This window comes from Sphaerodactylus townsendi, linkage group LG05 (assembly GCF_021028975.2).
Source record: "Sphaerodactylus townsendi isolate TG3544 linkage group LG05, MPM_Stown_v2.3, whole genome shotgun sequence".
Lineage (NCBI taxonomy): Eukaryota > Metazoa > Chordata > Lepidosauria > Squamata > Sphaerodactylidae > Sphaerodactylus > Sphaerodactylus townsendi.
Window position 1 is genome coordinate 99,651,288 of NC_059429.1, and position 26,958 is coordinate 99,678,245.

The window sequence follows — 26,958 nt, forward strand, 5'->3', positions numbered from 1 at the left end:
AATGCTGCATTTCCTGAGCATTCATATTGCAGTACAGAAATGTTACACTTATCTAGAATGTGTTGAAGTTATACTTGCTGTGGACTATGATTGTACACGGGTCATGGGCACACATTGAATGGAGGGTGGGGGTGGGGGTTAAATCATAGTTGATTAAAAAACTGGCTGCTTCAAAGGCTGTTTGAGGACAACGGGACAGAAATAATATGCGTTGGAAGAACATGCTTTGTTTGCTCAAAGACCAAGATGTGACCAATGGCATCCTTAGTGAAAAGAATCCCATGGCAGGGAGAGATCTTTCATGATCTTGGAGAGTTACTGCCAGAGTAGACAGCAAGTTGGATCACTAGTCTGAACTGGTAATAGACAACTTCTCATGTTTCATGTTCATGGGCCTACTTCCCTATGCTATAGCCATGCTCCCTCCCAATGGGATGTTCTCCACTATAAAATCTCCACTTTTTGAATTAGAATATCAGGAATTGATGGCTCATGCAAAAAAGTTCTGCTCTCCCGTCTCCCTTGGCTTCCCATATGGTTGCCTAGGCGTGGCCAGATATTTGTTAGCTCTTTCTGATCCAGAGCACCGATGGGCCATTACTTTGGCCAGATGCAGTGTGCTTTCTTCTTCTTTGACAGATGGAAGAGGCTCTAAAACACCCTATAGCGAGCATTTTTGCATCTGCACACTGAAAAGTGCAGAAACTGTACACCATGTTCTGTGCTATTGCCCCCTTCATAACTGGGCCAGAACAAAGTTCCTCTCAACCTAATTGATGGGCTTAGAGTGCTGAAGACAGCAGAAGACAGTTTATCTGTTAAACAACGAATCCAGCGATGCTCTAGAGCAGGGGTAGGGAACCTGCGGCTCTCCAGATGTTCAGGAACTACAATTCCCATCAGCCCCTACCAGCATGGCCAATTGGCCATGCTGGTAGGGGCTGATGGGAATTGTAGTTCCTGAACATCTGGAGAGCCGCAGGTTCCCTACCCCTGCTCTAGAGCAAATGGCCAGATTTTTATGCATGGTTATAAACAAACAATCTTAATTTTGCTTTGTATTTAAATTTTTTGTATTTTATTTTAAATCTTTGTACTATGCCATTAAATGTTAGCTGTTAAAATGTTTCATGTTCCTCCAACCCTAAAATAATATTCCTAACAACTTAATGGATCCAGTGATTTCCCTTACCTTCAGCCAGACTGGTGTTGTTCAGTGGTGTACAGGGGGCAGGCTCTGAGGAGGTCCTTTTATGTCGAATGGCCAGAGGTGGCGGTAAAACCTTCCTAGCTGCTGTATTTGTAGGACAATCTGACCAGCTCACTGGGGGCAGTGGAGGTGGAAAGCTGGGTGCTGAAAAATAAATTCATTGATTATATTTTTACTAAGTCTATGACAAATCAGAGTGGAAGAAATAAACTAGGAATCTCATTCAACTCATGAAACTTTCCTTCTAGGCTAATTTCCTCTCCCCTCCTTTAACTGATTCTCATCTTTCCTCAACATTCCATGCCTCCTAGAGCATATTTAGTTTTATGCTACATGTAAGTTGTGTTCACGATATTGTACTAATCGACAGTAGCATAGTCACTTCCATGACAGTCTTTGTACCTGAAAGTGAAACTTTCAGAGAAGTAGCACTACCAACTACCAACAAGAGAATTAACAATACCAACAGTGGTGTTTTGCTCCCTGTTTTAAATTAAGGAAAACTACCTGTGTGAACTCATTTATCTTTGCTGCTCCTTCTTGTCTAGTTCTCAGAAATCCATGTTAAACTGTCTCCTTGAGGAACAGTAAATAGATATGAGTGGTGAATAAAGTATCAGACAAGAATCTGGGAGACCCAAGCTCAAAAATCCTCACCTGCCATGGAAGTTTGCTGAGTAATCTTAGGCCAGTCACACTGGCTGCTGTGTGGTGGAGACAAATGTCTGTTGTGGCAAGATTTCTTGTACACACATATTTCCTCTAACCTTGCTTTTACTTTCCACTCTCCGTTGCAAGCAAATCCACTTATAGCATGATTTTAATTTTGCTTCGCTGCCAGAGCGGGACAGATTTGTCAGTGGGCACAGCTTTGCCCTGGACCTCTTCACTCTACCTGCAGTCAGCCTGCCTAGTCTTACCCCCTCCCCCATGCTGCTTTGCACGCTTCCCCCTTGCCTACTTCTACCTACTTCTTATCCTGCCGTAACATTTCTATTGCCCGTGGCTTCCCTGCTCCTACATATCTTTAGATGTTTAGATTTTTAAAAATAAATAAATAACCATATTAATAGATCAATAAATCATTACAAAAATGTAAAAATAATAAGACTAGTCAATCAGTCCAAACACCTGATTTGCCCCTGCTGTGTTCATTTATTTGTTTGTTTCATTTATTTGTTCATTTATTTGTTTATTATTTGTTTGATTCTTGTGAGAATAAAATGGAGGAGAGAAGAATGTTGTTAGCCACTTTGGATCCCCTTGGGAAAGAAATTCGGGGCATAAATATCTTAATAAATCTAAGCATCTTTCTAGAAAATGCATGTCAACCTCATCACAAATGAATGTCTACACATCACACACCATGGAGTCTCAGATATTAAGAGATTCTCATTCCAGACAATATCTGTAAGGGCTGTTCAACAGTGGAATACACTACCTTGGAGGGTGGTGCAGTTTCCTTTTTGGAGGTTTTTAAACAAAGGCTGAATGGCCTTCTATAGGGAGTGCTTTGATTGTATGTTCCTGCATGGCAGGGGCTTGGATTAGATGGCCCTTGTGATCTCTCCCAATTCTATGTATTTAGGTACAATGGGAAAAACATGAAAGAACATGTAGCAATACATTCTGATGTCATTATAATACTATAAGTTAGAGATACAGAAAGTACAATGAAGTGGGGCAGCAATGGGCAATCCTACCTTTAGGTACATTGCGGGGTGGCAGAGGTGGTCCAGTACAAGCAGAAACAGGGGAGACTGCTTTTGCAACAGTACTAGAGGCAGAAGCACGTGGGACAGCATACATGTCATTGCATTTCAGTGCCCGACTGGATCCCTTTGGAAATTCAGCAGTGTTTCTCCACACCTGAGAGGCTGTTCCTAGTGGATTATAGCAGCTTTGAGGTCGCAGTATACGATCTCTGTTTACAGGACTGAGCTGAAACAAATAAAAGAACAGGCTGTATTAATTGCATGCTGGGAGAAAGCAGTTGGCAAGTATAAGAAACTCTGCCAAGAGAAGACAACGGGGACAATATAAAGAATATAATATAAAGATTCCACTAGTGGCCAGTTAGATATTTCTAGTGGCCAGTTAAATATTTCTGGGACACATACAAGCCAGGTAGTGAAAGTAACAGCCTTTTACTTCCCCCCCAGAATCTAGGATTCAGTGGTACACTGCCTGAGAATATGGAAGGTCTACTTGGCTGTATGTACACAATACATAGAGAAGTAAGGAAGTCTCTTCTCTACCACCTCCATGGTCCTGTCAAATATGACACTAATCACAACAGCCAATGTCTCATTTTAGTCTATTATGGAACCAATTTGATAAAAGAACCAAATAAATAACAGTTGGGTAGCTAAAATTTCTTCAGGACTGATCAGCAAAATTTTCATCTTTCAAATCTCATAAAGTGGCTCTTCATTATTAGCAAGATTTTTGTGCCATTGCCAAAGAAGATTTGGGAAAAAAAAGAGATGCTTAAAGTGTTCAGAGACTTGGTCATAAACAAGGGAGAAGAATAAATACTGTTCCAGTTGAATCTTGTAACCTTGTAAGAAAAACACATGAAAAGGAGGCATTTAATACAAAATGGATACCTGACTAACCAGCTGCAAAATTAATGAATGACGACTTCATTAACAAGGATGACCAGCTCACAATACCTTTAAAGCATCTTGCAAATATCTTACTCATTATCCTACCTTTTAATAATAAAAGTAACTGTCTCAAAGAAAAGAAAAATTCTAAACAGTGTGTTCCCAAGGCCTTTCCTAATTGGTAACTAGACCTTCACTCCTGCACTCTAGGGAAGAAATGTATGAGCTTAAATACACTTAACTCTATCCATTATTGTGGTCTTGAACTATCTGGATACAATATTTGGGCTCCTTTCAGTTCGCAGAAATGTTCATATAGTTTTGCCAGAACAGAATAGAACAGAATTCTGCCAGAACAGTCATCTGACTTTAAGGGATCAATCATGTGTTGGAAAAGTGCTGATTCTGTTCTAAGGGAGACATGGGAATAGAGATGTAGCTCCAAGGGGACAGGGGGGCGATGAACCGGGTGCGCACCCCTGTGGGGGTGTGGGAGGGTGTTCCAGGGGCGTGGTGGGGGTGTTCCGGGGGTGTGGTGTGGTGTTCCAGGCCAGGGGTGGAAGACGCACCGATTCACTGGGCACTTTCCCTCCTTGCCACGCCTCTGCATGGGAAATAACAGATAAGCTTCAGCCCACTAAAATACATCTGAAATGCTGGGCTCTCACCTTCTCATCCAGATCATCATCACTTTCATATATGTCCTCTTGGCCCAGTCGCCATTCGTATTCTACGTGAGCCCGCATATTGAACTGATCATTTTGAGCCTGAAATAGCTGGAATATAGGGAAGACATCACTTCAGTTCATGATCTTAGAGTTCGGAGAGGACATTCCAAAGCAATCCCCAAAACCCACATTAGCTGTTCTCCATTAAGGCTTACTTTTGGGAAATGGGAAGTCTCAAAAACCAGGCAGACGTGATTTCCACAACTATAATCTCAGCACCCAAAACTGTTCCTTGATGGCACAGGGTGTGTGTGTAAGGTGCTGTTAAGTTGCAACCAGTTGTCAAGCACCCAAAAAATGGCGCCTGAGGCTTGTCTGGGGTGCTGTGCCCCCGTACCCAGCCCCAGGGCAAAATCCCCACCTCCCGCATAAAAAAGGGAGGGAGAGAAGGCACACAGCAGGTTGTCTCTTTCTCCTGCATAATTTAGATTTATTTACAGGAATTGGCATCTTTTAAAACAGAGAGACACAGAGAGAGGAATTTGTGCAATTCATCTCATGCACCCAAATGTTTTGAATGTTCTCCAGGCTTTGAATGTGGAGGCAGAGAATGCTATTCTTTCTGAGAAGAGTTTATGGGCCTCCACAATAATCACATCAAAACATGTACATTTTGATTTCATCCAGGCTGGTGATACTTCTGGGGGAAGTATCCCAGTTTGCAGGACACAGTTTGAAATGTTATATACAGCTAGAAGTCCAATTTGCTCTGGAGACTATGGTTGGACACACACAAAGTGAACATGTGAACAATGAATGAATGTTGATTCTGAAAAGACAGAAAATCCTAAGCACTTGAATTTTGCCTTCCCCCTACCTGGTCTTAGAATACAGATACAACAGTAGAAAAACAACTACTTCATGATCTTAATTCAAGCTTCCAAGGTGAGAAAAACATCTGATCTCTTACCAGATCTTCACACACAGCATAATTCATCTTCCTAGCAATGTCAAGGGCCGTATCTCCAGCTTCATTAGCTGTTGAGAAATAACAATATTACTAGTTTTTGTGATATCTGATAACTGTCACAGATTTAGTGCACTTGATGTAATCATACTGACAATTAGTTTTGGATTGAAGAAAGACACTGGTGCACTTACACTGCGCAAAGTTTCTCCAGATTTCGCCCATTGAAATCAGTGGAGTAACTCAGCCTAAGATTGCACTATGTAGGACCTACATTTGACAAAAAGTCCACCTGAGTTAACTTTTGAAGAGTATGGCCACACAAATGGTTTTCATACTAGCAAACCAATACTTTGACTGTAAATAAGATGTGTGGGCAAAGAAAAAGGCCAAAGGAATATAAATATGACATCAGATTCACCCCATCCTGTACCTAGAGTAGGCAAGATTGAGCTCCTTATACCACTTGTTGATGGGAAATTGGGTATGTGCAGCTCCTTGTTATTGCTTTGTCCAATGATTTAGTGAAATAGGATAAGAACCTAAATAACCAGGTTTTCCCCTGTCTCAATCAAATACATTTTTAAAAATTTAATAGCCACTTACTGATTGCAATGTTGGCTTTGGCTCGTAGAAGGAGTTTAATGCATTCCGGTTTATTATGAAGGCTGCAGTAATGAAGAGGAGTGTTTCCCTTTGATGTCTGCTTCAACAGACTCCCACTGAATGAGAGATAATTATTAGCTATGCTGGAATATTCCTTTTTCAGAAAGGCAACACAATGATCTGGTTTCTCTGGTAGGTACTAAATATGCAGAAGGGCCAGAACTGACTATAATGAGATGTGATATCATTACATCAGGTGGCAGCCCCTTCCTCTTTTGCCACTACCTTGCCCCTGCCTCTGTCACTCCTGCCCACCCTCCAGCAAGAGTGCCTAGTGATCTTGTTAGTAAGAGACATTTACTGCACACATGGAGGCAGACTGACCCTGAGCATAGATGTAGAGATAAGATAAGACTTGACGTCAGCAGCCAGGTGCAGGAGAGTGTTTGCAATCTGGCAGAAAACCACAAGTGTATAAATATGGGGAGGTAGCATAATGTGTGTGTGAGATGAGTTGGTGGAGTTTGTTCAGTGTTGATTTCTTTCTTGAGCTGCAAGATAAAAAAGCCTTCCTGCTGGAACAAACTTTGCTGTCTCTGCCTGTTCCTTGTACTGTCCTATCTGACCTGGGTCAGGGAGCTGTCTGAATGTGCTGACAGATCTCCTTCTGCATCCTCTAGAGTCTAGACAACTTGAAATATGATATAGCAAACTGTACATGCTTAATATGGATTCTCAAATTCTTGACTTTGCAAAGTCTTATTAGGCAGGACCAGGTTGCCACACTACGTTTCATTGCTACTGGGGAAGGAAGGAAGGAAGGAAGGAAGGAAGGAAGGAAGGAAGGAAGGAAGGAAGGAAGGAAGGAAGGAAGGAAGGAAGGAAGGAAGGAAGGAAGGAAGGAAGGAAGGAAGGAAGGAAGGAAGGAAGGAAGGAAGGAAGGAAGGAAGGAAGGAAGGAAGGAAGGAAAGTTAGCCCTTCTAGTTAAGGAAAGGGAGAGATGGGGGAAGCAGTCTGGTATCCCCTTTGGCACCCCCTCTTGAGCCATCATATAATGGGGCAAGTGTCCACAAACAGTTTTTCCTTGCTAACATTTACACTCCAACTATATTGTTCAGCTATCACAACACTGAGCAGCCAAAGGATAGATATGTGTTCCTTGCAACTTCATTGTGTTCCTTGCAACTTCATCTTATAGAATCAATGACTGCTCAGATGAAGGAAGACCCAAACCTTACCAGTAGTGTTAGAGCTTCAAGAGAAAAAGCTGTGGTGGCATGGCTTCATTGCAGCATTTAGATTTCATATCATTTGAGGGAATTGTTGCTACAGATAAGTTTAATTCCTCCACCCCCACCACTGCCACATACTTGTGTCATAGTTTCTATTGTTCTTTCACTGCCTCTGTAAGTTAACCTTCTGATTACATGAGTGCATATATTAGGGGCTATTGGGGTCTCAGGAGATACAAAACTGTGTGCCACACATCTGGTGGCTGTCAGCCTGGACCAAAATCAGGTTAATCATTGGATTACTGCACAATCTCATGATGACTTGAATGTTTGAGTAAGACATCATGAATCTTTTAGCACACTGTTGTGAACAAGGTCACTCTCACTCCATAGGAATCCCTATATTTGCACACCCCAGAATATCCTTTGACTTAGCTGCCATAAAGCTAGATAAAAATAATCCATCTTGATATCAACTCAGGAGCCCCTGAGCTATCAGGAATCACTGTGGATGCTCTCATATGAGAGTAGCTCTGTTAGAATGCTTCACACAGCGCATTGTTCATAGCCTCCCTCACACTCAGTAGTAACGGACTCATATTTGCTGGACAATCGTCACGTAAGAATCCCTCTTACTATATCTTTCCAACATAAAATCATCAAGCCACAGCTTATCCTTTGTGGTGCACCCCCAGCCTGTCCACAGTAGTTATTGGGGTTACTCAACCACTTCACCTTAATTGTTGTACTGTATTGTATGCTCATATATGGAATTCCATTTCCAGCTAGATATTTATCCTCCGGCACCACACTTTTGCAAACCTATAACTAGGAACTCATGAGCTCCCAAACTTTGTAGTTGTTTCTGCATCTGAGCCTTTTTCTCCAATTGTGTAGCTGGTTTATTTCCTGGACCTTCATCTTTTTGCTGAATTCCTGAATCCCTTCCTTTGGCTCCTGGATCTTTATCCCTTGCTTGGATCTTCAACTGCATAGTTGGTTTTGATTCTGGATTGTTCCTTCAACCGGGAAATTCCCTGGCCTGGACCAGCTTTTCCTCCTCATGCCTCAGACTTCAGCACAATGGACTTTTCAGGCAGTGTATGACTGTTTTTTCACAGCAAAATTGTACTGATGTTAGCCCAGGGAATATCCCTGTGCAGCTGGGAATTCTGCACGGTCCCCGAAGCTGCACAGTGTCTGCCCTGGAGTTGCACAGCCATTTCCCCTTTTCCCCGTGACTTTCAAAACCTGCCAAGTTGGAGGTTCTTTTGAAATGTCCCTGTGTGACTCTACTTGCCCCTGTGTGCTTCTGCTGCAGTGCCAACACCATGGCAGCAGAACCAGGGCCATTTTTCCTGCTTCGCTGCTCTGGCCCACCCCACCAATCAACAGGTGTCTGACAGAATCAACACCTGCACACCCTCCCCTCTGTCTAAAATCCTTGTGCGTTTGGAAGGATAGGTGCCCTGCACACCCTCCCCCCTGTCTAAAATCCTTGTATGCTTGAGAGGATGGGCACCCTGCACACCCGCCCCTCTGTCTAAAATCCTTTTGCATTTGAGAGGATCGGCACCTTCCACCCTCCAGCCCCCTGTCTAAAATCCACGGTTTCCCCTTCTGTGTTTTTTTCCACTGCAATGAAAGCCATGTCTCTTATCAACATGGAAGGAGTTTTGGGTTCACAGTAATTTAAAACTAAACTAGTGAAAGTGAATGGGGGGAGAATCAGCCAATCAGAATGTGGAAAACAGAGGTTGTCCACACATGCACGGAAGAGATTGCGGAAGAGCTCACGGTACAGATGGAAAAGCCCTGGGCTCATGCGGAAACAGCTGGGGCATAACGCACCGACCCTGCCTTAACTCCTGGAAAGAACCAGGGAGCCATGCAGAATCAGAAACAGGGGGGAAAGTGCAGCAGCATGTAAGATCCTGGATCTACCCCAGGGCATTTTGACCGTGCAAAAAAGGTCTATGTTTTTCCTTTCATCCTTTATTTCCCCATTCGTCTCCAGTTCGGCAGCAAGGGAGAGCAATGTTGTTTATAATTTTGCTTTCCTTTACAGTTCTAGTTTCTTCCTAGCCTTGTATCTTGTTAGGGCAATAAATATTGTTTTATTTGAGATTCTCTCTTGTTTTTCCTTCTTAGCTGGGGTGCTGTATCAGATTGGGATCTGAGACTAATTGGTCCCAACTAATTGCCTAGTGACACAGTCCAACCCTATGCATATAGAGTATGCTTTGCAAGTTGTGGGCACAACATAGGAATAACAATAGATAAAGATTTGTGAGATCACAAATCCATTTTGTTAGCAGTGGCATTTTCCTCTGATGTAAGAAGTCTTCATCAGCCTCAAGAGGCTGTTGTGTCAGAGGAAAGCTCCTTTGCTGGAGAAAAGCATCACTGCTTGTGGAACTGATTTGTGGGATACAACCCCCATCCGTGGCATTAGATTTCTGATGACATCACAAGTTTGCAGGATCCAACCCATTATTTTTGTATCACCTTAGGCACGAAGTTTTTAAATGGAGTAGATTCACACACTGAGCTGTGAGTCATCAGAGAAAGCAACTGTGCTAGAACACAAAGCCAGAATTCTGCCAGAATTCCAAGGTTTGTTGGATGAAGAAACATAACTAAATTCTACAATGGAGGGTGGTATGGTGGCTGCAGAGGGTCCCATGTTCTGGCATGGAGGTGAGACTTCGTCAGTCCAAAAAGCTATTGCTTCAGGACAATCCTTGTTGCAAAGAAATACTGGGACCATATTAAAGATCTAATGCTGCTGTGTCAAAGAAAGGGCTCTTTAGGCCACAGCAGTGTTGGCCTAGTATCCATCATTTGCCTTCATTCATTTCTTTCAAGTGCATACATCAATAAATACAGCAAATATATTCACACTGAGTCTCAACAAAAAGAGCAGATTATTAAAAAAATTAACAAATGAATCATGAAATCTGCCTGACAAGACTATGGAGTTAGCTTACCTATTCTGCACCAGAAAGTCTACAATATGCAAAGATGTTCGGTCAGACATGAGAATTGCCAAATGCAAAAGTGTTTCTCCTGGTTCCTTTCAAAAAGAAAAAAAGATATAAAGTGACTATGCAAAAATATGTTGGTGTTTCCTTGAAATCAAGGGTAGGACTAACCACTGTTCATTTCTGGCAGCATGGGAATTACTACTCTAGGAGTTCACAACCTAATGGCCATTCTGTGTTCATACTCCAAAGCAAGCTCTTTATGGAATGGTTCATGCAAGCTCTCTGAGCAGCATTTTGCAATGATCAGTCTCTTGTGGAAATTTTCAGGCAAAGCAACACATTACTTGTGTAATACAGTAGACCTTTTTGAGAACTCCATCTATGCAGACTCTGACAATGCTGCAGAGACACTGGAACAAGAAACTCAGCAAGACTGATGGGAACTAATCTTCCTGTTTGTGTTTAAGTGGGTTTGGTCAGTAATAGTATTAAAGGAAATTTATGTGAGTTACTGTTATAATACTTTGTCCTATGGGCCAATGAAGGGAACAGAAGTCTGCTCTGTTCACCACAGTGAATCATATTCCATGGAATAATAATGTAGCAACCGGTGGTTTTGGTGGCTTCTGACTCACCATCACCAGGGACTGCACCCCCTTGAAGGACTTCTGCAGCTCACCAACCCGAGAGATTCTGCCAAACCATTCAAATGATTGAGACCAGCTACTCACTCAGGGATTTTTTTCCCAGATGACTCTTGACTTAATATTCTATTCAGTTGATTTAACTTTGGGGCAATATTGTATAGCAATGGATCTTCTGTTTATGGATCACTGATTGTCCAGGTGTGTAATCAGGGAAGTACCTTTGATTAGGAACAGGTACAGAGGGCCAGGTTAAAATTAATCTCTTATTTCCTCCAGTTTTTAGAAAGTAAGGCAGGTGGGGGAAGAGAAAGTAATGTTGAATCCTTGTCCTGCCAGCCACATGCCTAAACAAAATTGTCCTCTTCAAGTTGTTTCCTGCCTGTATGGAAAAGATAAAGGGTATCTTTCCCCCAGATAAAGTGTATCTTTCCCCAGCAAACAGGCAAGTAGCTCATGAGTACAATTCTGAGCAGATAATCAGCTAGTAGGGAAAAATCAACCTCTTCTTCCTCCCTGTTGGTCCTCCTGCCCTTAACCCACAGCTATTTTGCATTTCTAAAACATCAGTAAACAAATTTCCAAGGGGTCGCCCTCCCCACGCTGTCACCCGTGGCTTGTAGGGTTCCAGGTTGGCTGGGGAGGAGCAGGTCTTAAAATGGGCAAGAGAGGAGGTGGCTACCTGACTCTCACTGGCCTGGCAGAAAGATTCCCCAGTGTGCATGGGAGTCTTTCCTACCCAATTCCGCCCTGGGCAGGCCCCTCTTGCCTCCATTTAAAGAAGAAGAGTTGGATTTATATCCCCCCCTTCCAGTGGTGGGATCCAAAAATTTTAGTAACAGGTTCCCATGGTGGTGGGATTCAAACAGTGGCATAGCGCCAATGGGGCTGGGCGGGGCATGACAGGGGCGTGGCCAGGCATTCCGGGGGCGGGGCATTAATAATTTCTCTGTTACTGTAAAAAACTCTTACTGTAAAAAAAAGTTCCTAATTTCCAGCTGGTATCTTTCTGTCCATAATTTAAACTCATTATAGCAAGTCCTATCGTCTACTGCCAACAGAAACAACTACTTCTCCTCTAATTGACTGCCTGTCAAATACTTAATACTTTCAAATACTTAATTTTGTTTCTAGAAATCAAAAGAAGGATACTTTCCTTAAACAAGGAACTTTACAATATTTCTAACACATGTTTTTAAAACAGCCCAGCAGGGAGAATTATCCTGTTTTCTACCTTCGCTAACCAGCCAGATAGGAAACAACAGGACTTTATGATTTTTGGACCTAATGGAATTTCTAATGGAAAAGCAGACCCAATTAGTAACCCCCTCTCGGCACACACAAATAATTAGTAACCCACTCTCGGGAACTGGTGAGAACCTGCTGGATCCCACCTCTGCCCCCTTCTCTCCTGCAAGGAGACTCAAAGGGGTTTAAAAGGGGCTTGCAAACTCCTTTCCCTTCCCTCCTCACAACAAACACTTAGAGAGCTCAAAATAACTGTGACTAGCCCAAGGTCACCCAGCTGGCATGTGTTGGAGTGTACAAGCTAATCTGAATTCTAAGCCTCCACAGCTCAGGTGGCAGAGCGGGGAATCAAACCTGGTTCCTCCAGATTAGAGTACACCTGCTCTTATGCCACTGCTACTCCACTACTCCACCCCTTCTTCCCTCTCCAGCCATCCAGGGCCTTCGACCTACCCCAAAGTTCTTCCCTTGGGTCCTGGCTTGGTAGCCCGGTCATTCTGCCTTTGCTTGTGCTTCCCCAATCAACCCCCCCTCTGGTCCCACCTTAGTGTATCCACCTGACACTGATGCTTGCTCAGGGGCCAACACATGCTGCTTGGGCCCTACTCTCACAGCTGCCCTGGACTGCTGCTGCTTGACTCTGCACTGGGCCCCCTTCACCCAGCTGCCGACTTCTTCTGACATTGGGGGGATGCTCATGCTTGCTGCAGCCAGGGCAGTTTTCTAGGCACCATCTGGCTCCCAGCCTCGTGTGACACGTGTCCCTCACTGCTGCTCTGTGGCTTGGCCTACTGAATCTTCTTTCCCAGCTGGGAAGGGGAGCCTGAGGGGAGACCAGCAGGGGAGCCTGCGGGGGACGGAAGGCCTGCGCCTCACCTTGTGCAGGACAGGCCTTGAATTCTCCGTCCTATTATTCATCAGTATTGTACAAGTTGGAGAAGAAGATTGGTCAAAACTTGCTATTATTTTTTTTCAATTTGTTAATCATATTTAAGCAACATAAACATGGCAGAGAAGAGCTAAAGAAGACAGGAACTGGGAGAAACATGCATAAGATAATGCCGGTAAATGTACTAAGCTTCATTATAATAATGGGGAATCATTATCATGAAAGCAAACTTTCATCAACCACCAAATGGCCAAGACAATAATTTTTGGTTTGCCTGTCTTCTTTAGCTCAGAGCTAAATGTAACCAATGCCTTCTTGTAGACTTAATTAAAGAGAGTTCCATTTGTGGTGTTTCATGCTCTGTCTCTTTGTATTGGCATTACTTCTGCTAAAGTGTAGAGGCATTTGGTTACCCATGGAAGGAGCAGGCCTTACCTGACTGGGCTCCAAAACACGCTCACTTAAATCAACCTTTTCAGCATATGCCTGAAGCAAGACAAATACATCCTTTCCTTTGACAGCATCCTGAAGTTCCTTGAGCCTAGCTGTTGAGCTCCCTGTGATTTTCTGGGCAGCATATTTCCTGTCAACATACTTGGAAATGATGAAGTCCTTCCGAAGAGTCCTGGAATGATACAAAAAGGACACAGCATTCAGACTCTGAACATTAGCAAAGCTTGGCTCCCAGTACTTAAAAAATGAACTGATAACCCCACCCGCAATACAATGCACTCAACCACACCTTTCCATAGCAAGTTCCACCCAAACGCTTAATGATTGGTCCCCCACCCTGGGACATGGACAATATACCACACAAAACTTCTTACTAGACAGTGTATAAGAGACTTCCCTCTGTGATACACCTCTGAAGATGCCAGCCACAGATGCAGGTGAAACGTTAGGAACAAGATCCACCAGACCACGGCCACACAGCCCGGAAAACCCACCAGAACCAGTTGAATCTGGCCGTGAAAGCCTTTGACAATACAACTGTTTTTAATTTAGCTTTGGGGATACTGATATACATACACACAATAATAATAATAATAAGGAAGAGAAATATAATTTACATAGCGCTGTCAGTGGTAGGCTTTGGAGATGAACTGGGTAACCTGGCTTCTAGTATGTCATTAAATATTGAGTTTCCAATATTCTTAGCCAACTGCAAAAAGAAACAAATAAAAAACATAGTTTGACATCATTATTAAAACCATAGCATTGTCAGCATTGATAGCTCTCTGATATTGTCTTACTAAATTTAAATTGCACAGGAAAAGACAGGAGGAAAGAAACCACAGATTCTGATAGAAGATTATAGTAAAACAGACAAGGCCACAGAATGTACACAGTAAATAGTGACAGAATAGATACTGATAGGACAGAGTTCAGAAACTGAGAAACACAGGAGCATTTCTAGAAATGCTGCCCCAGAAACCAATAAAGTAGAGAAAATCAGTCACTTGCATCTAGGTTTGCCAACTGGAGATCTCCCAGAATTATAACTGATCTCCAGACCACATAAAACAGTTCCCTTGGAGAAGGGAGAAAGTAGACTCTATAGCATTGCATCCAGAGGTGGGATTCAGTGGGCTGCACCGGTTCTGCTAGCTAGTGTTTCACTACGTTTGCCGAACCAGTTGTTAATCCCACCACTGATGTTGTTAATCATAAAAACATAAGAACAAGCCAGCTGGATCAGACCAGAGTCCCTCTAGTCCAGCTCTCTGCTACTCGCAGTGGCCCACCAGGTGCCTTTCGGAGCTCACATTCAGGATGTTAAAGCAATGGCCTTCTGCGGCTGTTGCTCCCGAGCACCTGGACTGTTAAGGCATTTGCAATCTCAGATCAAAGAGGATCAAGATTGGTAGCCATAAATTGACTTGTCCTCCATAAATCTGTCCAAGCCCCTTCTAAAGCTATCCAAGTTAGTGGCCATCACCACCTCCTGTGGCAGCATATTCCAAACACCAATCACACGTTGCGTGAAGAAGTGTTTCCTTTTGTTAGTTCTAATTCTTCCCCCCAGCATTTTCAATGAATGCCCCCTGGTTCTAGTATTGTGAGAAAGAGAGAAAAATGTCTCCCTGTCAACATTTTCTACCCCATGCATAATTTTAAAGACTTCAATTATATCCCCCCTCAGTTGCCTTCTCTCCAAACTAAAGAGTCCCAAACGCTGCAGCCTCTCCTCATAGGGAAGGTGCTCCAGTCCCTCAATCATCCTCGTTGCCCTTCTCTGCACTTTTTCTATCTCTTCGATATCCTTTTGGAGATGTGGCGACCAGAACTGAACACAGTACTCCAAGTGTGGTCGCACCACTGCTTTATATAAGGGCATGACAATCTTTGCAGTTTTATTCTCAATTCCTTTCCTAATTATCCCCAGCATAGAGTTTGCCTTTTTCACAGCTGCCATGCATTGAGTTGACATTCTCATGGACTTATTAACTAAGACACCCAAATCCCTTTCCTGGTCTGTGACTGATAGCACTGACCCCTGTAGCGTGTATGTGAAGTTTGGATTTTTTGCCCCTATGTGCATCACTTTACATTTTGCTACATTGAACTGCATTTACCATTTCTTAGTCCACTCACTTAATTTATCAAGGTCCGCTTGGAGCTCTTTGCAATCCTTTGCGGTTCTCATCACCCTACATAATTTGGTATCATCTGCAAACTTGGCCACCACACTACCTACCCCTACGTCCAGGTCATTTATGGATAGGTTAAACAGCACTGGTCCCAAAACAGATCCTTGGGGGACACCACTCCCGACATCTCTCCATTGTGAGAACTTCCCAGTTACACCCACCCTTTGCTTCCTGTTTCTCAACCAGTTTTTAATCCATAGGAGGACTTCCCCTCTTATTCCTTCATTGCTGAGTTTTCTCAACAGTCTCTGGTGAGGAACTTTGTCAAAAGCCTTTTGGAAATCCAAGTAGACAATGTCCACTGGTCCCCCTTATCCACATGCCTGTTTACACCCTCAAAGAACTCTAGTAAGTTTGTAAGGCAGGACTTGCCTCTACAAAAGACATGCTGACTCTTCTCAGCAAGTCTTGCTTTTCTACATGTTTTATAATTTTATCTTTAATGATAGATTCTACTAATTTACCAGGAACAGAGGTCAAACTGACTGGCCTGTAATTTCCTGGGTCCCCTCCTAGATTCTTTCTTAAAGATTGGTGTGACATTGGCCATCTTCCAGTCTTCAGGGATGGAGGCAGATTTCAGGGATAAGTTGCATATTAAAGTGAGAACATCAGCAATTTCATGCTTGAGCTCTTTAAGAACTCTTGGGTGAATGCAATCTGGGCCAGGGGATTTGGTAGCACTTAGTTTATCAGTGGCTGCCAGGACTTCTTCCTTATCTACCACTATCTTCACTAGTTCCTTGGATTCGCCTCCTAAGAAGCATGGTTCAGGTGCAGGAATTTTCCTCACCTCCTCTTGAGTGAAGACAGATGCAAAGAATTCATTCAGCTTCTCTGCAATCTCCCTGTCATCCTTTAGCAAACCTTTTGTTCCTTCGTCATCTAATGGGCCTACTGCTGGCTTCCTACTTTTGATGTACTTGAAGAACTGTTTGTTGCTGGTCTTGATGTTCGCAGCCATGCGTTCCTCATAATCCTTTTTTGCCTCCCTTACAGCTAACTTGCTTCGCTTTTGCCATCATTTGTGTTCCTTCTCGTATTCTTCATCAGTTGAGCTGGACTTCCATTTTCTAAAAGACTTCTTCTTTTTTCTAATAATTTCCTCAACCTCCCTTGTTAACCACGGTGGCTTTCTTTTGGACTGGGTGCTGCCTTTCCTAACCTGCGGAACATATTCCAGCTGAGCTTTTATTACTGTGTTTTTAAATAACCTCCAAGCATCTTGGACAGTTTTGACTCTCTTGATTTTCCCTTTCAGCTTCCTGTGCACTATCCCCCTTATCTTTGAGAAATTTTCCCTTCTGAAGGCGAATGTAACTACGTTAGTAGTTGTCACTTGCTCACACGTAGAGATACTGAATCTGACAGCGTTGTAGTCACTGTTCCCTATCAGCTCAACAACACTGACTTCCTGTACCAGTTCCTGTGTCCCACATAGAATTAGATCTAGGATCACCTCTCCCCTGGTTGGTTCCACAACCATCTGCTCTAAGCCACAGTAATTTAGCATATCCAAGAATGCTCTCTCCTTACTATGACCTGAACATACATTTTTCCAGTTTATGTGGGGATAGTTGAAATCACCCATTACCACTATGTTTTTGCTTTTATTGTCCTCTCTAATTTCTTTTTCCATCTCATCTCATTTCATCTCTAATTTCTTTTTCCATCAACTCCTTACCAGGAGCTCTGAGGTTGACAACTTATCCAAGGCTAGTGACTGAATGCGTGAATGGTGGACACCCATCTCCCGATGAATCCCAGAACATTCGATGCAGATTAGAATTCCCCAATTAATGGACAGCCATGCTGGGTCTGTGAAATCAAGAAACACAGGGATATGGTTAATGCTCTACCTTGCCAAAAATTATGGACAATTCTTATTTTCTCTATTTTACAATCTCTGATAGTTCTCAAAAATTAGTCAGAGCCTTGAAATCAGGTCCAACTGCTAGATGGAATGGGAATGGGAATGGGAAATAATGCTTATTGCTGAGCACTCTTCTCCCTGTAGCTATGGGTCTATATCCCACACTTTGCATAAGCCTATGGAGTATTGGCATTTCTACAGTTTGGTCATATGACATTTCTATTTGCTGTACACCAAGATAGTTGTGTGGAGGGTGGATTAGTTAACATCTGCTTGCATACCAGATGCTGAGCAGTCACAGCACATGCTGTTTCCTGGCATGCGCTTTATCTCCTCAATGATTGCTCCAGTTAGGTCTTCCATACTGCTCCCTTCCCGGCCTGGTGACTGTTGGAATGCAACATTCAGGGCCTCTTCTTTACTATTGCTGAGGACAGAGATCCATCTGCAGTGCAGGAGGAAATTGACATCAGGTAAATGGAACATCCTGAAACAACATGACTCATTAAGCTGAATGTAGTCTACCAGTCACATTAGTGTGGTCTCCCAAGTTCTGTAGAAATGGCAGTAAATGAGTCTGACAAGTGCCGCCCTTAGCCATTTCAGGCAAAAAGATGATCTTTATCAAGCCCCTGGTGGGTTGTTATACCTACTGGGTGGCTGGGCCATTGTATTTTCTTGATCAGTCACAAGTTGGGTAGACATGATAGCAGTTCTGGGTGAAAGATTCTTTAGAATACTCATTTCAGCTCTGCAAGTCAAAAGGGTTTTATTGCTCCCAAATAATAATCTTGCTCTAGCTCTCCAGTACTTACGCAGCACATTCCTGGTCATCTTCTGCCAAGAAGTGGTATGTTCGGTTATCTGTTAGGGGAAGGTAAGTTTGAAATAACAGCAGAATAGAAAATAATATACCATAAACATGCCCATACTTGAAAAAAAATCTAGATATCTATGTAAAATAATGACTGGACTGAACAGCTAGTAGAGTCATTCAGCATATAATAGGTTTTCATAACTGGGATCTGAACATATCACAAAAGGGTTATTATTAATCACATATATGTTCTCAAAGAGTTCAGAGTGGCATACATGGAGTCTCATACCTTACCCTCTAAACAGCCCTGAGAGGCTGATGAGACTAAAAGCAATTGGCCAAGCCAAGGTCCCCATTGAGTTTCATAACTGAGTAATAATTTGAAAACCAGATCCCTCAGGTTAATCCAACACAAACAGTTATCATACTATTGTGATTTCTGTATAGGATTGCATCACTAAATCCAATCTGTAATAGTCTCTGGGGTCCTTTGGGAAGGTTTCTTACTCAAGAGGCTCCCCTAGCTACTCGGGCTTTATTAACCCAAACAAATCTAACCTAAAACACAAAATAAACCAGTGGCAGTATTTGCCACTTTCTTGAATCTGCAATATAAATATTTAGTATCTAGGAGGATTAATTGCTTGAGGATTAATTGCTTCATCCTAGGGTGATTTTGCAAGTTGAAATTGCTTTGTGGCTTATCCAGGGAGTCTACCCACTGCAGGGCTTCTCACCCTGCTTGTAGTTCCCCACTGCTGCCCAGCTCTTTCCTTCACTCAAGTCAGGGCTGGTGAGGGAAGCCCCAAATGGTTCCCCACAAGCCCGGGGCTTTCCCATAAGCACCGCAAGCTCTTCCATAGTCTCTTTTTTTCACTGGGGGGGGGGGTGCTGCTTCTCAGTGCCTGTCCATTGATGGGGTGGGCCAGAGTGGTGAGGCGGAAAATCTGGCCTCGTTTCTGCTACGGGGGAGTTTTGCATGGCGGTGGAAGCCTCCGGAGCAACAAAGGGGCATTTCAAAAGAACCTCAACCTTTGTGGTTCAGGAAATTAGCAGAGCAAAGCCAATTCCATGGGGCAGCTCTGGGGCATAAATGTGGCAGTCACGCTGCAGCACCGGGGGCAGTGCAAAACTCCCGATTGCAAAACTCCCAACAGAGGGGCATTTTCGGCATGCAAAATCGGCCCTAAAGATTTTCCTGACAAAGCAAGTTATACTTCCATTATACTTTATCTCACTATCCAATTGCTTCCTCCCTACAGCTGTTATACTCTTTCCTAGCAAATTTGACTGAAAGGACAAAAGTGTTTATCCAGGATAAGAGAAATATTTGTTTATTTAGGAAATGTATATCATAGTTCACAAAGTAAAATAATACAATAAAATAAAAATAAAATAAAATTAGTAATAATCCATAAAATCCAGCCAGGACATAAAAATACATTGAACCCATACAAGAATCATATTAGATCCACCTGTGTCCAAAGACAGAGTTTTAGGCTTATTAATTACCACATGCAAAAAATAAAATAAAATTGCAGCCAAATAAACAAACTATTAATTACATAGTCAGATGATATAAAGGGTGGTTGTTTTTAAGGTCCAGGAGATCTATAGCTTGAAGCAGCAGTTCCCGAGTTAGAAGTCTAAGTTTTCAAGGCAAGAGGTGGTTTGCTATCCAAGGGCGGAATTCCCTGGGCAACTTTCTATTCAAAGATCACACCACACTTTTGCCTGGGTTAAATCAATTGGCCATAGCCATTCTTTATTAAACATACAGAAGAGTGAAGTCAAGCAGGGGTCTAAACATCACAGCAAAGCTCCTGCGGGCGGATGCCCCATACAGAGGCTTTGCTCTGTTGTGGGGCTCTGCCAGGCATACGCTCCTGGTAAGAGGTACTCCCCAGATGCCCTGTTCAGCAGGGTGGTTGCCTCTTGCCGCTGTCTATCATTCCCGAGGGGAGGGGTTAGCTCCCTAGCTCCCCTCCTCTGGTCCTTCCAGATCAATACCCTTGTGCCAAAACCGCCGATGACTATGACAAGTTAACATGCATTAACAATCACTTGAAAACAGGGAGAGGTGGGTGGGCAAATTGCTAGCCAGCCCAAGCACATGGCCTACACAAAGGATAGCCTGCTCCTTTAAAGGTTCGGGCTAACCCTGCCTTTTCTGACATGGCCAGCAGGCAGCCTTTGTGTTGGTGCTTGTCCAACCCTGGCATGGCCACTTTGCTGCTTCCGCCCTTACTGAGGCTGGAATCAGCTCATGCCCTATCCACCCCGAGCAGCAACCGTAGCCCATGGTGATTCACAGCTGTCTTTGCCATTGCCTTCCTCTACATGACAACCCTGGTATCTCCATCCAAGTACTAACCAGGGCCAACCCTGCTTAGGTTTGGAGATCTGATGAGATCAGCCTAGCTTTAACATTAGATAATATTCAATTCAGAGAATGTAACATATATGTGACCCCCAGTTTCACATCTAACATGTCAGTAGAATTTGAATTTAGGATGGTATTTTAGATCAGTCACATCTCTCTCAACTATGTTGTTCACAATAACTTCAGGCTTGTTATATTTACTTTTGAAAGTTTAATTATATACAAACCTGACAGATTTTACTGAAAACTCTTTCCCTTACACCAATAATGGCACTATTTTGTCTTTATTAAAGATGTGATCTCAGTTTTTAGGAAAGAGCGAATTTGGAAGCCCAGAACAACAATACAAATAACAGCCACCCTTTAAGACCGTGGTGGCGAACCTTTGGCACTCCAGATGTTATGGACTACAATTCCCATCAGCCCCTGCCAGCATGGAGTGCCAAAGTTTTGCCACCACTGCTTTAAGACATCACCTGCTAACCTCTGTACCACTACAAGGATCTTTAGTTTCACCTCCCTCTTGTGAAGCATCCTATAAACCATGTACCTTAGCAAACTCTTCCTAAGAAAATGGAAACATACATGAATTGATAGGTACTTACGAGAAATAAGATCAAAGCATTTCCCATCATCCATGTTTGGCTTCACTTGACAAGTTAGTAAATTCAGCTTCACTGGAGGGCGATTTAGCTAGTTTGTGGAGGAAAAAAGTATCTGTTTTTAGGTCCCTTTAAGGTTCTTTTTTTGAAATATGTTTTTGTATACGTTGTATACACAAGTCAGAGCAGTATATACAGATCCAGCTCTTTCTTCTCTGATTAAACTTCTCAGCGGCTTAAGAAATTGGGTAGAAAGAGCTAAAGTGAAGAAAATAACTCTTTCCCATCTCTGTTGCCTTTTGTTTAGTTATTTCATCTTCTCCCCATCCTTCCTCCAAGAAGCTCAGGGTCATGGTGTCCACCATTCTCCCTTCCTCCTTTTCAACCTAACAACAGCCTTATAAAATAAGTTAGGCTGTAACTGGCTTCAAGGCCTTCATGGCAGAAAAAGGTCTAAAACCCTGATTTCCAAGGACAAAATTAACCTGCTGACCTCTATGTTACATTAGTTTCCTTTCCCCGCTCCCCCTTTACAGTCAGCAGTGTTTTCATAAGTCACTTTTATACAGTGAAAAAAGAGAAAGTACATTTTGGTAACTTTTTTCACAGAATTATAGCGTTGAAGGGGCTGTTTAGGTCATCCAGTCCAACCCCTGCTCAATGCAGGATGAGCCTAGGCTAGAGCATCCCAGACAAGTGTCTGTGCAGTTGCTGCTTAAAGGTTGCTGGTGAGGGGGAGCTCACCACCTCCCCTAGGCAGCTGATTCCACTGTTGCACAACTCTTGCTGTAATTTTTCCCTCTAATATCTAGTCAGAACCTTTCTGCCCATAATTAATACCCATTATTGTGAGTCCTATCCTCTCTTCCCAACAAAAGCAGCTCCCTGCCTCATCTGAAAGCCCTTCAAATTCTTAAAGGTAACAATCATGTTCCTCCTCAATCTACTCTTCTCCAGACGACATCTTCCCAAGACCCTCAGCCTTTCTTCATAGGGTTTGGTCTCCAGGTCCCTGATCGACCCTGATCATTGCTTTCCTCTGCACCTGCTCCATTCTGTTCACATCCTTCTAGAAGTGAGGTCTTCAGAACTGTACATAATACTCCAGGAGAAGGCTGACGAAATCTTGTAATTTGGATGTTATACCTCAATCGGTATACCCTAAGATCACATTTTTTGTCACTGCGTTATACTGGATGCTCATATTTTCTTCAATGCATTCTTATGAAACTGCTTTCCAAACAGAGCTGTAACAAAAGGAACATCCAGACCCTCTCTATCTGATTCCTGCGCTAGTTCAAATCTGCTAACAATAATCAGCAAAGAGTGAAACCAGAACGAGCAATGGCATCTTTCAGTTCCTGGGATAGCAAGTATTTGGTTTGTATGATATTTTCTGTTTTGCTTCTATGTTTCTGATAGGAAATACTTGGATGTTTTAGGAGTGAAGCCTGATGAGGGCAGGGTTTGGGGAAGGACTTCAATGGAATATAATGCCATTGGGTCCATCTTTCAAAGCGGCCATTTTTTCCCGCTGAACTGATATCTGCCGCCTGGAGATCAGTTGTAATAACAAGAGATCTCCAGCTACCACAAGGAGGTTGGCAACCCTCCATGTGGTAGCTGGAGATCTCTTGTTATTACAACTGATCTCCAGGTGGCAGATATCAGTTCAGCGGGGAAAAATGGCCACTTTGAAAGATGGACCCATGGGTAGGTGGTGAAGGCACTCTATGAAAGCACTTCACTAGTTTACAGCCCTTGTTTTTTGAAGCAGTTTGGCCAATCTATCAGAACTAAACTTTTAAAATTATGAAATAAGATGCATACCGTGCTGTGTGAGATGGTCAAATAGCCATTCCTGACTGTGCACTTTCTCTTCTGCCAGACTTTTCTTAAGCTGAAATTTGGAAGAAAAACATATGCTCTGTACAGGAAGCTAAAAATACTGTCTTACATGAGACAACCAAGTTTTTATTTTTAAAAAATTATAAATCAACCTCTAAACAGAAAGAAATGTAAAACAAGAAAATTCAACAATTATAAGTCTTCAGATAAACTCCTATAAAAGGCTTCCAAATATCTAAAAACATGTCCATGTCTTCAAATGTTGATAAGGACTTCAATTCATAGGATTACTGGAGGTGGCCATTTACCTTTCCATTGTTGCAATATAAGGCTTTTAGCAACAGCAAGAACATGGAAGGTCTATTTCTGTCAGTGCCATACTGCCCACGGGAACATGGGGTATCATGGGTGCTATTTCCCCCTGGTACGCCTCTGATTTCTGTTCACCATCAGTTTGTCTCCAGAAGACAGAAATAGTTTAAAACTACATAAGCATCCTCAAAAATCAATGGATACTCTGATAAAAAATTAATATGAGTAATTACTTCATCTCTAGGGGGGACCCGGGAAATTACAGGCCAGTCAGTTTGACATCTGTTCCTGGTAAATTAGTAGAATCTGTCATTAAAGATAAAATTATAAAACATGTAGAAAAGCAAGACCTGCTGAGAAAGAGTCAGCATGGCTTTTGCAGAGGGCGCGAAATCCTGTAAGCTTACAAAGCTTTTAGAGTTCTTTGGGGATAGCTAAACAAGGCATGTGGATAAGGGGGAACCAGTGGACATTGTCTACTTGGATTTCCAAAAGGCTTTTGACAAAGTTCCTCACCAGAGACTATTGAGAAAACTCAGCAATGAAGGAATAAGAGGGGAAGTCCTCCTATGGATTAAAAACTGGTTGAGAAACAGGAAGCAAAGAGTGGGTGTAAATGGGAAATTCTCACAATGGAGAGATGTAGGGAGTGGTGTCCCCCAAGGATCCGTATTGGGACCAGTGCTCTTTAACCTATTCATAAATGACCTGGAAGTAGGGGTGGGTAGCGTGGTGGCCAAGTTTGCAGATGATACCAAATTATGTAGGGTGGTGAGAACCACAAAGGATTGCGAGGAGCTCCAAGCGGACCTTGATAAATTAGGTGAGTGGGCTAAGAAATGGCAAATGCAGTTCAATGTAGCAAAATGCAAAGTGATGCACATAGGGGCAAAAAATCCAAACTTCACATACATGCTACAGGGGTCAGTGCTATCAGTCACAGACCAGGAAAGGGATTTGGGCGTCTTAGTTGATAGTTCCATGGGAATGTCAACTCAATGTATGGCAGCTGTGAAAAAGGCAAACTCTATGCTGGGGATAATTAGGAAAGGAATTGAGAATAAAACTGCAAAGATTGTCATGCCCTTATATAAAGCTGTGGTGCGACCGCACTTGGAGTACTGTGTTCAGTTCTGGTCGCCACATCTCAAAAAGGATATTGAAGAGATAGAAAAAGTGCAGAGAAGGGCGACGAGGATGATTGAGGGACTGCAGCACCTTCCTTATGAGGAAAGGCTGCAGCGTTTGGGACTCTTTAGTTTGGAGAGGAGACGTCTGAGGGGGGATATGATTGAAGTCTATAAAATTATGCATGGGGTAGAAAATGTTGACAGAGAGAAATTTTTCTCTCTTTCTCACAATACTAGAACCAGGGGGCATTCATTGAAAATGCTGGGGGGAAGAATTAGAACTAATAAAAGGAAACACTTCTTCACGCAACGTGTGATTGGTGTTTGGAATATGCTGCCACAGGAGGTGGTGATGGCCACTAACCTGGATAGCTTTAAAAGGGGCTTGGACAGATTTATGGAGGAGAAGTCGATTTATGGCTACCAATCTTGATCCTCTTTGATCTGAGATTGCAAATGCCTTAACAGTCCAGGTGCTCGGGAGCAACAGCCACAGAAGGCCATTGCTTTCACATCCTACATGTGAACTCCCAAAGGCACCTGGTGGGCCACTGCGAGTAGCAGAGAGCTGGACTAGATGGACTCTGGTCTGATCCAGCTGGCTTGTTCTTATGTTCTTATGTTCTTATCTCAAAATAATCAAATAACTTCACTGGCCCAAAGCACAGAGAGACGCATTATGTGAGTCATGTAGATCTTTAATAAAAACATGTTTTGGTGTTCAGTTGATATTCTAATAGCGAAGTCAGACAAATGTTTGGATACTTAAATCTAGTGACTGGAACTGTGAACAGGCAAGACAGATTTTTCTACAAATCTAGAATATGAAATTGACAAAAAAAATACATTTGGGGTGGAGGTATAAAAAGCCCCAAAATTACAAAAGGAGTACCTGTAGCTTCAAGCAACAGATTCCCTTAGTGGCTGTGGCTAGGTAAACACAGCATTCCAGGCTTCAGTTTCTCTGAGTAAAAGGCAGGGGAAATGGACAAAGCCCTTTTCAGGCCTGTTTGTGCCTTTGTGGGAGGACCTATTGGAGCCAGGCCTGACTTGGGTTACCAGCTCCAGGTTGGAAAATTCCTGGAGATTCTGTGCTGGAGTCTGAAGAGGGCAGGGTCTGTAGAGAGGTAGACCTCAAAGAGATATAATCTCATAGAATGCCCTCTTCAAAGCAGCCATTTTCTCCAGGGGACTAGATCTCTGTCGTCTGGAATTCAGCTGTAATTCTGGGAGATCTCCAGGTCCCACCTGGGCCTAACAGCAATCTGTGGGTAATAATACCTCCTGACTTGCATGAAGGCCAGAGCAAGGGGAAACTGCGCCCAGGGCATGCATGTGCCTCGCGCCCCACCATCGCCTGCCTCGGAATGCCCCAGCCATGCCCTGGAATGCCACGCCCCTGCACCAGTGCACACCCGGTGCATCGCGCATACCCCTTGGCCCTACACCACTGCTTGCATGACTCAAATAGGCCTGGTTGCTTGCTACTGTTCAACAGCAGCCACCCTATGAAAGCCAGTGCAGTGTAGCAGTTAGAGCTTCAGAGAAGAATCTAGAAGACCTAGGTTCAAATCCCCATTTTGCTGTGGAAACTCATTGGGTGATTTTGTTCCAGATACATACATCTCAGCCTAAACCATCTCCCATGGCTTTTGTGCGAAGAGGAAACTAAAGTAAACTGCTTTGGTCCCTCTATGGAGAAAGACCGTAGTTTTCCAAAGCAGAGGCCATTGGTGAAGTTGGGGGGAGAGGAGATAGAAGGGCAAATTGGTTAGCTGTTGGGTGTGAATGAGATAGTGTTGCCAGCTCCAGGTTAGGAAATTGCTGAAGATTTGAGGTGTGGATCCTGGGGATAGGGCCGGATCTAAGGCGATGAGGGAGGCAGGTACCCTGGCAGGCTGGCAGAGAGGGGGCAGGCTCAATTGCCCAAAAGGTGGAGCAGAAAAGGCTATGATGAGATGTAAGGTGTATGCATATGTGGGAAAAAACTATGGGTATAGCTCAGGGGTCTGCAACCTGTGGCTCTCCAGATGTCCATGGATTACAATTCCCATCAGCCCCTAACAGGGGCTGATGGGAGGTAAATCCATGAGCATCCTGAAGAGAAACCTGATTGCAAACCTATTCTCAACTGAAGCTCCTGAGCTTTGCATGTAACCATGGATTCCATCATCAGAGAAACAAACCACTTTTAAAACACATAGCAATTTATCTAAACAGCATATTCCTAAGTGCTGATATATGTTAAAATGCTCAGTAATCTTTGTATGATGTAGCCTATT

The 26,958-nt window shown here is 43.1% G+C and overlaps 1 protein-coding gene across 1 annotated transcript in view; it reads right to left on the reverse strand.

Annotated features, from left to right (window-relative positions):
• The window catches only part of LOC125433186 (arf-GAP with SH3 domain, ANK repeat and PH domain-containing protein 2-like), a 50,074-nt gene that overhangs the window by 5,472 nt on the left and 17,644 nt on the right, over positions 1 to 26,958 (reverse strand). The window contains exons 11-23 of the mRNA XM_048497622.1: positions 23,217 to 23,286; positions 21,390 to 21,477; positions 18,400 to 18,448; positions 17,866 to 18,029; positions 17,396 to 17,529; positions 14,131 to 14,222; positions 13,496 to 13,685; positions 10,283 to 10,368; positions 6,061 to 6,176; positions 5,458 to 5,525; positions 4,488 to 4,595; positions 2,914 to 3,151; positions 1,193 to 1,354 (exon numbers count right to left, since the gene is read on the reverse strand). Coding sequence (XP_048353579.1) covers positions 1,193 to 1,354; positions 2,914 to 3,151; positions 4,488 to 4,595; positions 5,458 to 5,525; positions 6,061 to 6,176; positions 10,283 to 10,368; positions 13,496 to 13,685; positions 14,131 to 14,222; positions 17,396 to 17,529; positions 17,866 to 18,029; positions 18,400 to 18,448; positions 21,390 to 21,477; positions 23,217 to 23,286 — 1,565 coding nt within the window. The remainder of the gene's footprint in view (positions 1 to 1,192; positions 1,355 to 2,913; positions 3,152 to 4,487; positions 4,596 to 5,457; positions 5,526 to 6,060; positions 6,177 to 10,282; positions 10,369 to 13,495; positions 13,686 to 14,130; positions 14,223 to 17,395; positions 17,530 to 17,865; positions 18,030 to 18,399; positions 18,449 to 21,389; positions 21,478 to 23,216; positions 23,287 to 26,958) is intronic.